The sequence below is a fragment of the Rhagoletis pomonella genome, unplaced genomic scaffold (assembly GCF_013731165.1).
Source record: "Rhagoletis pomonella isolate Grant_MI unplaced genomic scaffold, Rhpom_1.0 Rhpom_scaffold_04670, whole genome shotgun sequence".
Taxonomy (NCBI): domain Eukaryota; kingdom Metazoa; phylum Arthropoda; class Insecta; order Diptera; family Tephritidae; genus Rhagoletis; species Rhagoletis pomonella.
Window position 1 is genome coordinate 1 of NW_023463219.1, and position 14,948 is coordinate 14,948.

A 14,948-nucleotide genomic window follows, 5' to 3' on the forward strand; every position below is an offset into this window, starting at 1 on the left:
CGCAGAAATAGAAAATAGATTATTTCAAGGTAACAATACTGCTCTTGTGAAAATTTCAAACCAAATAAATCACGGTAACATCTACTGCAATGATGAGGTGCTTGAATATAATGATACGAAACCAAAGCGGCCTTTTCTTAAACGCGGGGAGGGTATTAAGCAGCGTTATAAAATTTCTCCGGAGTCACTGCGACTGAATAATTTACCACGCTATAAATACGCTACAACACATCCAAAAATTAAAAACTTGCATCGACGCAGACTAGCTCCTAAAGCAAAGCCTTCACTGGAAGATGCAAACGAAAAACCAAAATCAGTCGAAACGCTTAAGGAATTAATTAAGCATGATGATAATGAAAAACAATTCGAACGAATGTTGACTCAATCAAGGCCTGGCTATAGCTCAACACCTGATACCAAATATTCAAAAACTGCCTTCTCGTCAATTTCTATTACTCTACCAAGTGTAAGATTGCCTCAAGGTGCAACCATTAATTCAAACTCATGTGAAAAATATGATGAAAATTATAGGGAACAAGTTGAGCCCTTTGTCGCCATAACTTGGTCAAAAGTACTCGACTCGCAACAAATAAATCCAATTCCAATAAATGAAATTCGAGCTATTACCGCTAAAACAGAAAATGAGATGAACCCTAGTAAAAATAACAACATAGAAGATGATGAAAACTTAAGCATTTTTGAACTTCTAGAGCGACAAGCAGCTCAAGGAGCAATCGACATGAACTCTAGTTGTGTGAAAAAATTTATGGATCAGAAAGTTCATTCTGAGCAGAATGCGGAGGACGAAATTGAAATTCCTATAGGCAAGCGCTATACAAATGACAGTTTGCGACCTGCAGTTGAAGAAGTTCTGAGAGACGATTCAGATGATGATCATAGTTCTGAAGGAATTGAAGAGAAAAGTGTACGGTGTCAAACGCCTGGGATTTCTACTTACCTTAGTGATGAATCGAAAACTGATTCAACATTAAACGTCGAAAAGGCGGATTTACATGTTCGTTTTTCCGAGCAAAACACCACTTGTGAATATTATAATCGTGATGACATAATATCAAATAGCTCAATAATGTTGGAAGAGGAAACATCATCCAATACGAATTCCGACTTATTTCATCAGTTCAAGGATGCACTCCTTAGCGCATTGCTAACTAAGGGCGATGGTGACGGCAACAGTACAGAAAAGAAACTAGTGATGCAATCACCACCATCTGCGCTTACGCAAGAGCTGCAAGAAAAAAGTAATATAATCAAGTTAAGACTCGAAGAGCTGGAAAAGGAAATAGCCGTATTCAAAAACAACAATATGGAATTAATGCGCGCTAAGCAGGAGTATGAAATGGAACGTGCACATTTCAGTCAGGAACGTAATGAAGCGCTGGATCGATTAAAAGACGATAAAATTCAAATGGAAATGTATCTTCACGACGAACGTATGAAAATTGAAGAAGAAAGACGAAAATTTGAAAATCAAATACGCGTGCAGAAACAAACATTGGCCAATAAAGAGCGGAAAGAAATTGCTCGTCTAAGAGAAGAAGTGGAAAGCTTACAAATTCAGCTAAAGCAAAAGGATCAATTACATGCATCTGCGCAGGCGCGATTACGTGTGCAAATCCGTAACTTGGAACGTGATCAAAAGCAATTATATGATGATATTGAACGCTTGACAAAGGAAAATAAGCGTCTGCAAAATGAAAAACAAAAACTTGAGCGAGAAGGCAACAATAAAATGCTAATGGAAATAAACAGAAACATCGCTAAGTTAGCACCAAAATTGGTGAGTAAAAAAATTCAAAAGTTTTTTTTTTTAAATCAAAAGCATTTTGGTAAACCTGATATAAGCATGTAAATGTAATGTTAACCAATTTGTCTATAGGCGGCAGCTAATTCGTGCAATACGAGCCCGGAATATCCCGATTTGAATACTAGCTCACATAGTAAAAACATGAAAACGACAAACTCACCCAAAGACATTCCAAAATCAAACGGAAAAGTTCAACGGTTATTGAAGGCACCACCGAACACTCGTAATACCAGCAAAACAGATATAACGATCGATGACGGAAATTCATGTACTATGCATAAGACTGAAAAGCCCATTCGACAATTTGAATCCGAAGCTGAGCTTGCAGATGACGATGATGATGATATTATTTCCGAACTTCAAATGACTCGTAATAGCAGAAGTGTAAAATCGTTTCAGGGTTCATCGCGTTCAAACACATCGAGAGAAACTGTCGTTTTAAAATTCGAAAGAAATAAGGATGAGGATGTGCAAAAGGATAAAGTGGAATCAATAGCTGGAAGTTTTGATAACGAAAAGGGAATCGATAAATGCCGCACCGAAACAAGTGAAAATTATCGACGAGAAATTATCAATCCAGATGGTAGCAAGGACATTTGGTACCCGAATGGTAATTTAAAAAAAATTTCTTCCGATGGAATGAACATAAGGATGTTATATTTCAATAAAGATATAAAAGAAACGAATGTCAATGAAGGCACAGTTAAATATTACTTTGCCGAAACAAATACCTGGCATACAACGTATTTGGATGGATTAGAAATTATCGAATTTCCGAATGGTCAAACAGAGCATCGGTATAAAAATGGTGTCGTTGAAATTCATCTTCCAGACCATTCCGTAAAAATTATCAATCCCTCAGAAAAAGATAAATTAGAGGAGTGGCGTTTTGCTGATGGCACAAACCTGATACAAATGAGAAATGGCGATAAAGTTTTGATGTTACCCAACGGTCAAAGGGAGATACATACGAAACTCAATAAACGTAGGGAATACCCCGATGGCACTGTCAAGCTTGTTTACCCTGATGGAAGCCAAGAGACGCGGTACTCTAATGGACGCATACGATTGAAAGATAAAGACGGAAACCTTGTGATGGATACCGAGAGGACATAAAATAAATATGTGGTGTGGGAAGTTATATCAGCTCTGTGTTACTTGTAAAATTAGTACATACTGTAAACTAACTTTAAAAAAATTACTCGTGTTTGTACAAACAAAAACATTTTTATTAAGACATCCTTTAGAAAATAAACATATGATAAAAATTATTTTAAACAAATTAGTCAAACTTTCCATTAGAAATAGGATCGTCTTCTTCCTCTGGCGGATCAAAATCTCGTATTTTCACATCGGCGTCCTCTCCATATTGTATGACATTGTCTATTTGAAGAAGTAAATCCTGTATACTTTCCTCATCGTCAATGTTCAAGGGAACAAATCGAACTAGACTGAAAATAGTGAAAATATGAAATATGCTCGGTACTTTTTTAACATTTTGTTTGTGTTTGAATGACCCTATTATGATAGTTGTTTTTTACAAATATACAGTTACTCCCAAAATGAGCGTACGCCGCTTTTTTGTTTATTCGCAATGTTTTACATGCTAAAATTTTTTTGTTAATTTTGTTTTAAGATATATTTAATATGCAAGGGGGGCTACTGTGTAATGCGATGCGATAGGCAAAAACATCGTAAGTCCCCTTTCACAGCGGCTACACACGACGAACATATCCGCGCACATGCGCGGCTTGCGGGTCATGTTCGTCGTTTGTAGGGCGGTTTGCGATCATGCTCGCCAAAGATCAGAACTTACAGGAAGTCGTTCCTATTGACATAAAACCTGTAAGTGGGAACACTTTTGAGAGAGTAACTGAGCAACAACTGTTCCTAGTCAGAAGTTACAGGATTTAGTCCGGAGTTTCTTTTCCTGTAAGTTCATGAAAAGTGTCAAACGATCAGATGATTTGCATGTGCAAACAAAAACAATAAACGGTGGAAGCAAAGAACCTTATCATTTATAAAAAAAAAATGGAAGTAAACAACGAAATGTTTGAATATGTATAGATTTTAATAATTATTTAGTGATATTTCAGCCAAATCAGTGTTGTACAAATGACATGTAAACAAACCGACTGACGTTTTTACAGGAAATAGTTAGTCTGTTCCTTTGAACTTCGGACTAAAACCTGTGGAACTGTCAAACTACAATTTTACGCTCTCAAATTAGAGTAAAAGGAGAACAGATGCAGAAGTGCATAGGAACGCAAAAAGCACTATTTCCTGTAAAAACGTCAGACGGTTTGTTTACATGTCATTGGCACTACACTGACTTGGCTGAAATATCACTAAATAATTAATAAAATCTATACATATTTAAATATTTCGTTGTTTACTTCCATTTTATAACAAATATTAGGTTCTTTGCTTTCACCGCTTTCTGTTTTTGTTTGCACATGTAAATCAGCTGATCGTTTGACACTTTTCATGAACTTACAGGAAAAAAATCTCCGGACTAAATCCTGTAACTTCTGACTAGGAACAGTTGCTCAGTTACTCTCTCAAATGTGTTCCCACTTACAGGTTTTATGTCAATAGGAACGACTTCCTGTAAGTTCTGACTAAATCCTGTAAACCGGACTGCTATTGGAACAGACTAAGTGCTTTTTGCGTTCCCGTGCCCTTCTGCATCTGTTCTCCTTTTACTCTCACTTGAGAGAGTAAAATTGTAGTTTGACAGTTCCACAGGTTTTAGTCCGAAGTTCAAAGGAACAGACTAGTTGCGTTCCAGATAACATTCAAAAGTGTAAAACTTAAAACGAACGAAAAGTCATCACAAAGCGTTATACTGACACAGTTTATTGATTAAACAAATAACTACTTATTTCTTACAAGTTTAATTAGTCGCATTTTGTAATTTTTAACTTCCAAACCATCAAATTCAATTTTGTGATTTGCGTAAATGCCAACCAGCTGTTTTCCTGTTGGCAAAAATTTTTTCCAGCAGAAACCAGCAGCTTCCCCCAAAATGAAATGTCTCTCAATTTCCCCTACTTTGCAAGTTTTTTGCGTACGCGAACGCAAAAACTTGTAAGTTTTGGTTAAACATGAACAATTAACAGCTACGCGAACGCAACTATTGGCTTTGTTTCTTTTCTTTTCTAGCAGATAATTATCAGGAAGAAGGAGAAAATTTAAAGAATTACGCTGGCAGAGAGCGAAATAACGAAAAAGTAAAGAAACGCAAAACTAGCAGAAACTAGCAAGTAATCAGCTGATCGGTGTATTTGACTAATGAAAATATTTGGCGTGAATTTTTGTTTATCCATTTTGACAGCTGCCAGAAGAGCGTAAGAACGAGAGAGAGCTGCGAGTTTCTGCTAGCTTTTTGGGTTAAGAAACGCTTTCCAGCAGAAATAAGTGATAATTTGTGATAATTATCTGTTAAAAAACAAAGCTATTATTGCATAATGACCTGTGGCCCGTTTCTGTAACTTTTCTCTACCAATTATTTCTCTACTGGTAGAGAAAATACGTCACTCTCACCTACTAATTAGCAGTAGAGAACAGGGCGGCGAATTCATATCTCAATTCACCTTGGTAGAGAATTGTTACAGAAACGAGCTACTGGAACGGCTTCCTGTAAAAACCTGCAAATCCTGAAGCAACTGGAATGCAACTAATAAAACGTCAATCTGGCAGCACATACATTGCAGCCAACATAAGAACAGGAATTGGTGCAGCCATTTTTTGGTGCGAAAAATTATGGCATTTTTCAGACAGAACGCACTGTAAAACCGAAATCACTCTGCTTTTAACTCTGTGGGAGATTTCTTTTGCAAAATCGAGAATACAAAATATCAACAAGCAGTGATTCAAGAACGATTCAAATATGCCTCAAATGGATATATCACAAGTCCAAATGGTGCGCTCTGCAAAAGATGTTGACATGCTATGTGTCGACAATTTTCTCTATCATTTTGTCGATCGTGGCAAAAAACAAAAATGCCGGTGGGTTTGCAATAAGTTGAAAAGCAAATACCAACCGTGTCGATCGCGTATAGCTACTGTTATTGTAGATGGTGACGATAGCCAGCATAAGATAGTACGAGTAACAAATGAGCATACGCATGAACGTTGCACTGAAAAGGAAATATCTAAGGTGGTTGAACGAAAGCTCCGAGCAAACTTGGCCGGAAAACCGTGCACGCTGAGAAACAAACGAAAATCAAATGCTTCAGCGGAAGAACATGAAGATGAATCTAACTCAAATATTCAATATGACGAAGATATGGAATCAGACGAGTGGCCAGCTGATGATGATGACTTCTTTCCTAAGCAAGCTAAAATTAGTAAAAAGCAAACTGTTGCAAATTCCGATGATAGACAGTCAACCTCTGGTTCAGCGAAACACTTTTTCAATTTCGAGGTATAGTATATGTATTGACAATTTAAACACTTTTCTAGAATATTTCGAAAAACGTAGCTAGCAATAATAAAAAAGGTACATATCGCACGTTTAATAATATAGAGATGTAACTAAAAATTTACGTTTTTGAGATTTCATTATCCAATTAATAAGCTATATAATAATTACAAAACATGCGATATGTATATTCCGAAATTCGAGTGGACATATCTCAATATTATAGATTAAATAGACGTAATTCGATTAATATTCGAAGAAAGCCGCATATCAACTACTATTTTAAAAGAGATACGACTTGTATATTTTTGTCGAGTTTTGTCTTCCGAGATAAGTCTTTTTGAATTCTAAGCCCTAACAGACTTTATTTTCGAAGTGGGTTATTTTAATTTTTTTACAATCAATTAAATTTATGTACAGGGAATTTTTAGCATAATTTTATTTTTCGCAATTGTTTTTATAAAAATATGGTATAAAACAAAACCCATAAAAATCGGAATCAAAAAGAGAACAAGGGATGACGGAATTTTATTCGAAAACACATCATTTACTTTAGAACGGATTTCTATTTTAAATTAAAACGTCGCTTCTACAAATGTCCGAATTCGTCCTTTATGTCCTCATGCATTGATATCGATGAAATACTTCTGGTTGTATGGCTATAACTTACCTATTAATGTATATAATTTCTTATTATCAACTCATTAGAAACAAAAATTATACATGCTTAAAACTGCTCTTGGACGCCAAATGATATGCGTGGAAGGATTTCTTTACCGTTTAGAATCCAAATCTATAACTTCGAGCACTCATCGATGGGAGTGCATAAAACAAGATCCTCCATGTAAAACTCGTATTCTCACTGAGTGTATTTCAAATAACACTCATCGCTTAAAAGGCCATCAGCTGGTATCACACAAACACGACGCTTATACTCCATTGAAACTAACAAAATTGCTTCTTAAAAATAATATAACCGTACTAAATCAAAAAGGGGAAGCAGATAAGAATTTTCATTCAATCGAAATAGTGGATTTATCAGAAAACGAAGCTTGTGCTACACCTTCAAATAAACCTCCGAAAAAACGCATAATGGAAAGTCTCAATGCCAAAACTATAAACCAGCGCAAACGATTACGAACAAAAGCAAAACCTGTGACCTATACCTATTCAGCAGATCCCCTTGCAGCTTTGTCTACTAGTACAAAAACTGATTCGTACAAAGCGAAATTCACCTTTTTGCCATCAGCAAAGGGAAATAAAGTTCTCTGTCTTGACAATTATATTTATCATTTGGATACGAGAAGTCCCCGTAATGGACGCGCATACTGGACATGTCTCTTACGCCGCGACAAGTTTTACAAGTGTAATGCGCGTGTCACTACGGAAATGACCCATAAGGGTCCTATAATAATACGGGTCGCTGGTACACATTTGCATTCGGATCATTCTGAAGATATTAAGCGCCGCTTATGCAGAAGTGTTGTGGTACAAAACGCTGAGAAAGCAGGCCTTAAAAAGGAAAATATATTTGATGAAAGTGGAAATGAATTGAATCAAGAGTTCAGAGAGATTGTGGAAAAATCAAAAGAAACCATTGAACGTAGCATCGGGCGTTTAAGTAAACAAACGAAAGACGAAGAAGAACAAGGGACATCAAAGAAGTAAGTGGTTCTGAACTCAGTCACACTTTTTGTTTCTAACTAGACAATTATTTTTAGTATTACTTCAAAAAGCATGCCTTTTAATGAAAATACGTCTTCGAGCCTCTCCAGTGCTTTAGACTCTGATGATGATCACCTAGATGACACATCTACTCTGCCCACAAAGTTAGAAGAAATGTGTAAGGACACTAAAACACAACCTTCTTTCAAAACCGAAGTAATCTACAAATCTACGTACGACGATTTGGCAGATGCAGAAGATGAAATGGAAGTAGAATATTTAGATATAAATACGTATACGAATGATGAAGATCATTTGGATGTAAGTGCATGCACGAATGATGATTTCTTAGATTTGTCTAAGGAACGTCAGAAAGCTATATTAAAGTCAAGCTTAACTAACGACAGTGAAATGAATGTGAACAATGTATCAACATTGCGCTCAGCTAAGGGCGGTGAATTATTATGCGTCGATGGTTATATTTATCATTTAAGGAGTTCACAAAATAATCGCACTTACTGGTCTTGTATAAAATGCAAAGATCCAGAGCTCAACTGCAAGAGTCGAGTATCCACAATCAATGTGGATGACGAAATACGCGTCTTTAGAACCACCAACCATCATACGCATCCGGTCATTGAAGCAGATATTAAGCGGCGTCTATATAATGAAATTAAAAATGATAAAATCGAGTCGCAACAAACATTTGCGGGATCATTCGATGCTATAAATGTGAAGTACACAAAAATACTAGGCAAAGATCCAAACGTTAAAAAGGCTTTAGACAATTTCGATGCAGAAATTGATGATGCGATAGGGTAAGTAAAATATGATGCTCTCTAGATATTTAGCAAAAATTTCAATTTTTACAGCCAATTTCACGAAAGCAAACGGAATGAAAAATGATTTTAATTTTATATGGAAATTGGCAGAAAATAAAAAAATCATTTTCCATTTAAATTACTGGTGAAACCGGCTGTTAGGAAGGGCCCACAGCGGTATGTGGGTTATGGTCGAAAACAAAAAGTGTTAGGTCTTTCGATACTTTTACAAAGGCATATATCGTTACCTTAATATAGAAACGCCCTATCTGATATTTTTGTTCCTTCAAATAAATTTTGAAAATGTAGCAAAAAGCAAAGATATCTCCATAAAAGTATTGTCAGATGAAATTATGCGCAAATTAGGGAACTTATTACCAAAAAAATTATTTTATGCTTTTTCGCCAAAATATGCATTTTGTGTCATAATATGCAGTTGCATATTTTTGTCTTCCCTAGTTATTAATAATAATAGGGTGCATTCCAAAACGTCAAAATACGTCATTCTCTTTTATTTCTAAACCGCAATAGAAGAAAAAGTCTAACCAGCGCAACCTAGTTTAAAACTAGCACCTAACCGTGGTTGCGCACTTTTCGTATTAAAATCTGCTGAGGTTTAAAAATACACAAGAGACTAGGGCCGAATATTTTATTTGACGCTGTAATATTTGTTTTCAATTTCCATTAGATAATTGTGATCTTTTTGACAGATTTTGTATAAATCTGGATTCGAAATGAAAGTGAGTTAGGACCTTTCTATATTAAATTAACAATATGTATGTGTGTATGTACATATGTATGTATGTATATATATATTTCGATCGGAAAATTCTGGTTCTCTTCAGGAGACTTTCAATAAAATCTTTGCGCATTTTCATTTGAACAATCATTACTTGGCTCATTAGATATGACTAAATGGAACCACCTTTTGTTTTAAGCTGAATAACGGTAAATTTAAAATATCTCGAAAACTTATGCATAGATTAAAAAATTAACTCGATTTTTGGAATTAGCGGGCGATTCTACATACAAATTAGAGATAGTGGCGTCTGGAGAACCAAAACCATATTAAAATTTGTGATCCAGTGTTATTGTCACTATGAAAAAAGCAATTGGGTATTTTTATCGGGGATCTCCTGCAGAGAAACAGAGTTTTCCAATCGAAAAATATTGATTTTTTATACCATTGCTGCGAAAAGTTGTTTTTTTTTCATATAAAATACATAGGAAACTTTGAGCGCTTTGAGCTACCTCTAAATAATTTTTGATTTCAAAATAGAAAATAGGAGTATATATTTTCGGTATAGAACAATCGTAATGGGTAAGGGCATTAAAATTCCGACTTTAGTTTTTTTTTTTGACCACCCTAGTGTACATACATACATTCATATGTATGTACATATACATATATCTGAGTGTACATCTGCATTATATACATAGCTATGTACATGTAATTACTTGTACTATTCTAACGCCCACATTCTTCACTATTATTTATTTTTACAATGTTTTCACACATTTCTTGATGACCTGTCAAAAAAGGTTTTGAAGCAATTATTAAAATGAATTGCAACACTTTAAGAGTGTGAGCTGTGATATACAATTGCGAACATGAAAATAGCAGAACCACCATTTTTTTCTTTAGAACTTAAAGATCATTACTTTTAAAAACTTTTTAGTACTATATTTAATGCTAAAAAAATATTAGTTTTGTTCGATAACAAAATTAGCCACCAATCCAAATCAAGTGCGTAAGTGAAAATCCTCTCCAAAATTTTACGAATCCATAGTTGAGATCCTTTAGGAAATTTAATATATCGGCTAGGGGCATTATTCTCGACCTGACATTTGTTACAATCAGGGTACGAAAATAAACTATATTGTACGTTACTATTTCGTTTCGTTTATTACTTCAACAGTTCGGTACAATACGAAAACAAAACGGCTGAGTTCACTTTGGCGATAGTACACTACAGTAGTTTAGTAGTTACAGACGAAACAACAAACGAAATGAATCGTGTAGAAAAAAATATATGTACATATGTATGTACACATATGCAATAACTTAACACAAAACGAATGGCTGCAATGAATAAAAAAATAAAAATGTTTTTTAATTGAATTGGATATGAAAATTTACAGAAAAAAATATTTTTCACGTAATTGAAACGTTTGTGATATCACCCTATGGTACAATTGTCATAAACGAAAAGCAAACGTTTCTCGTTGGGGAAAATTACAGTGAATCTTACAATGTGTTTCTGACTATGTACAAAACTGTACAAAACCACAAATGATATGATGATCGATGAGCAAATGGGAATTGTTTTGTACAGTTTATTTTCGTACTCTGGTTACAATTGAATACTTTTGGATAGAAAAAAAACCTTTTTAACATATAAACGAATTATCTCGGAATGAATAATTATTTTTTCTCAAAATTAATCGTGATACCACATCATGACACACATTCAAAAATAAGATGAAGATATGTCGTTCCCACGACAGTCGGGTCTACGTAACCGGAACGACCCAGATTTATATCTGGCCAAGGACTGTCACTCCAGCAACACTCCCCAAAAAGTCTTTGGGGAATTTGTATGCTGCTACAACAACAACAACATGAAGATATGATGTAAACACTATTCGGAGTTGAACTCTGTTACAAGCGGCACTGCTATTCTAATGTTCGCAACTGTACATTTGTACTGATTATAATCAAATGCATATTTGTCTTACAAATGCAGTAACCGTGTACTTAGATTAATCATATCAACGTACATACCATGTACATACATATGTACATATATTAATGAATATTGCTTTCATTTTGAATTTCGGTTTTAATACCGCAGTTGGGTGTGCATGCGGTTAGCCTATTGGTAGCTAGTCCGAAGATCGTACTTTTGAATTTTACTTCAAGCATGAAACACCCACACACACATCCTTATTTATAACTAGCAAATACCCGGCGTGCTTCACTTTTACCAATTCAATTTAATACAATATTTCAAACAGGTGGTAACCCACAAAAATTGTTTTTTTTTTCTTTCTATATTTTAAGTTAGACCTCTAGTAATACATCGGTGAATTAGTTTTCAAGTGTTGTGCGTACAAACATATGTACATACAGACAGACTGGCAACAATTCTAAAAATTGTTGATTTGGCTTAAGTTGCTCTAATAAAAACCCACATATTTATTTTTCTTTGATATCTATAATGTACAAGCATCGGCCCTTTACAATTTTATTATATGTATAGATAAAAAAAAATGGTATTCTAATACATAGGCCAAGTAAGATTATACGAAACTTGTACTTTATTTAATGCAATATAAAACTGTGAAGTAATCCTCTTGTGCCAAAATATGAACGTATACGAGGGTAGAAGCTCGGCCTAAATATATTACAGGTTATGAGGCGTCCTGTTATTTTTATTACTATTTATTCACTGCAACCAGGTTAAAAGCTCACCAAAGCTTTAATTTTAACTGATTGTGAAGTAGCCAAATTGTACAACCCGTAATAATTTCAGTTCACCAATGTTGAGCGTTGGTAGTTGGCTACTGGCATCGCTCATAACCAGTTATAAATTTGTGGTGCTTTGAAACTATTTATAGTAGTTGAATTTTCAGTTTGAAAGGTATGTAAATAATTAGCTTTTTCTAATAAGAGGCTCGAATGCTCTACAAATAAGCAAGTTTACGTTTTGTTACTGTTACTATTTTTTCGTCACTTTAGAAATACATATGTACATACATACCAAAGCATATATGTACATACCACGTACAAGAAAAAAAAAAAAACAGAAACGCATTTTTCTGTAACCAAACAAGTGTAACATGTTTAAAAATATCCAAGACAGGACAGTTAGCACTGGTTTTAGACAGTGTCGGAAAAATGTTCATCTGATTAATGATTAAAAACTAATGGTTAAAAAATTAATCGCGATCAATTATTAAGGCTATTATTAAGGCATATCATCAATACGATTAATGGCTAATTATCTTAATCGTAAGCATCGATGGTGTGATTACGATTTAAAATTATTTTACTTATCATTATTCGTTAATCCCAATATAAAAAAAGTGATTTACTACGCTTGACCGAATTTAAAATTAAACACCAGTTAGTTACTTTTTGTGTATTTGATGCTTATAAAAATCACGTAATATATAAACAAATAATTATAGTTATTAGTAATATGACAAGACAGATACAATTCCATATGTATCTAAAAAGTCACATTTACAGATGCAAATACATATCGTATAAGAACACTTTAACTGAATTAGCGCATGGTTTTAAACCAATCTATAGAAAACCTGTTACTAAGGCTGGCTTCGATTTTAAATTATGTTTTCATTTATTTTGGCAATATTATTTTTAATTTTATGTACATTCATTTTATTAAGTTGGCTGCGCTATAGTAAACAAACTCAAATATCAGGGTTTCACGTTGTCATAAAACAGCAAATTTATTACTTTTGTAATAGAATTTTGTAATAAAGCCAGCTATTGGTAGAGTATAAATAGTACTAAACTGAATATGATACACACGTAAATAAAATGGGCTTTAACATTTTAGTATCACTCTTAGCTAAAGCTGGCTCTAACTGCGGACTATGATTATATGCTCCATAATTTTTAATCATCATGATTGCGATTACTTGTTTAATTAATTACTTGGCTAATAAAAATTAATTTAGTCATAATTAACTCTAATCCGATCAGCTTTAGTGTCAAATTCATTAAAAAATCAATCGATTAATGCCAACAATGGTTTTAGAAAAATCACTTACTATGTAATTGGAAATGTAGCAGACTTTCTGTAGGTTGAGCAAATGTATCGCAAACGATCTTCAAAGGTGACACAAAATTACATGCTAGTCGGAAATAATCATATGGGCAAGCGAGACTTTGCCTTAAGACTGAATTAGTGGTGCCATAAGCATAACCATAGCAGCTCTGTAAACGGGTATTGGTTCCATTTATAACGCCAGAGCCATAACCATAACCGTTGGTATCTATTTTATTTTAGTTTTTCGCCATAACCATAAGTAGATCCGAAGTATTTTGCTACGTTATGGCTAAGGCGTTATGGTTAATGGTACCTCTAATTTGGCCTTTAGGTTTTATCAACAAATTATATTAGGTAAATAAAAGCTCTTTGTATAATTTCAAAAATCCGAAATTTTAAGTTGTGTCTTTTGAAAATCATGTGCGATATCAAAGACATGCACAATACGAAAACTTAAATGGTTTTACACTGGAGAGCATACATTATGCTAGAAGAGTTGCGTTCCAGATGCTTCACGATTTGCAGGTGACCACCTGCCATAAGGTTTATTAATGGAAAAAATAGCTTTTCCTGCAAATCCTGTAAAAACTGTAAATCGTGAAGCATCTGGAACGCAACTAATGCAAATAGAATCTCACTTTCAATTCTTTTATACTTTTACAAATTTAGAATGACTATGAAACTGTATGCTGTCTCCGATGGACCACCATCGCTAGCCGTCCGTATGGTTCTCCAGGCTCTCAATATACCTTATGAATTGGTAAACGTTGATTTCATCGCAGGCGAACATATGACCGATGAGTATGCGAAGGTAATATAATTGGGTATATGTATATGTATGTACATACTTACATATCTGTGGACATTTGACAAAACAACTTCTCTCGAGATAAGACAATTTTCCAAAATTTCTATCATATACATGAATTTTCATCGCTCGTATTTCTGTCTTACCGCCATATTAATAGTTGCGATCCCGTACGAGTCCGGACTAGTCAGAATCAGTCAGATTTTACTGGAAATCGATCCTGTACTCGGTTCTCTGACTATTGAGAGGACAAAAAAGAGAGTAAATACGGTTCTCTCTCTGTCAGAAGTTACCAGTTTTAGTCCGAGAATTTTTTGCTGGTAAATTCTGGTAAATGTGTCAAACGATCAGCTGTAGTGTGTTTGGCTACCAAATTGTAAACAAAAGAAAAGTGCACTCTGCTAATTCATGTTGAAAAGTATTTAATTACTTGTTTAAGTGGATTCTAATGAATTTGAAAGTATTTTTGGTTATTTACATGTGTGAGCTGAGTGTGTTTACATACAAAATAAGCAAAAATTTACAACCAAAATTTGGAGGTTATGTTGAAGTTCACAGAAGTTACCATTTTTGACTAGAAAGCGATCCCGTACTTTTCAAT

The 14,948-nt window shown here is 34.4% G+C and overlaps 2 protein-coding genes across 2 annotated transcripts; both read left to right on the plus strand.

Moving 5' to 3' along the window:
- Window positions 1-4: 4 nt before the first annotated feature.
- Window positions 5-3,266, plus strand: LOC118754808 (centromere protein J-like; the record flags this gene model as incomplete). The annotated part of the gene is made up of 2 exons (XM_036489683.1): window positions 5-1,798; window positions 1,898-3,266. Coding segments are annotated over 2 exons (2,838 nt in total), but the record flags the coding sequence as incomplete, so codon positions are not given.
- Window positions 3,267-5,506: 2,240 nt separating this feature from the next.
- On the plus strand, window positions 5,507-14,350 carry LOC118754809 (the record flags this gene model as incomplete). Its single annotated transcript, XM_036489684.1, is given in 4 exon segments — window positions 5,507-6,254; window positions 6,960-7,915; window positions 7,973-8,734; window positions 14,209-14,350. Coding segments are annotated over 4 exon segments (2,397 nt in total), but the record flags the coding sequence as incomplete, so codon positions are not given.
- Window positions 14,351-14,948: the final 598 nt, after the last annotated feature.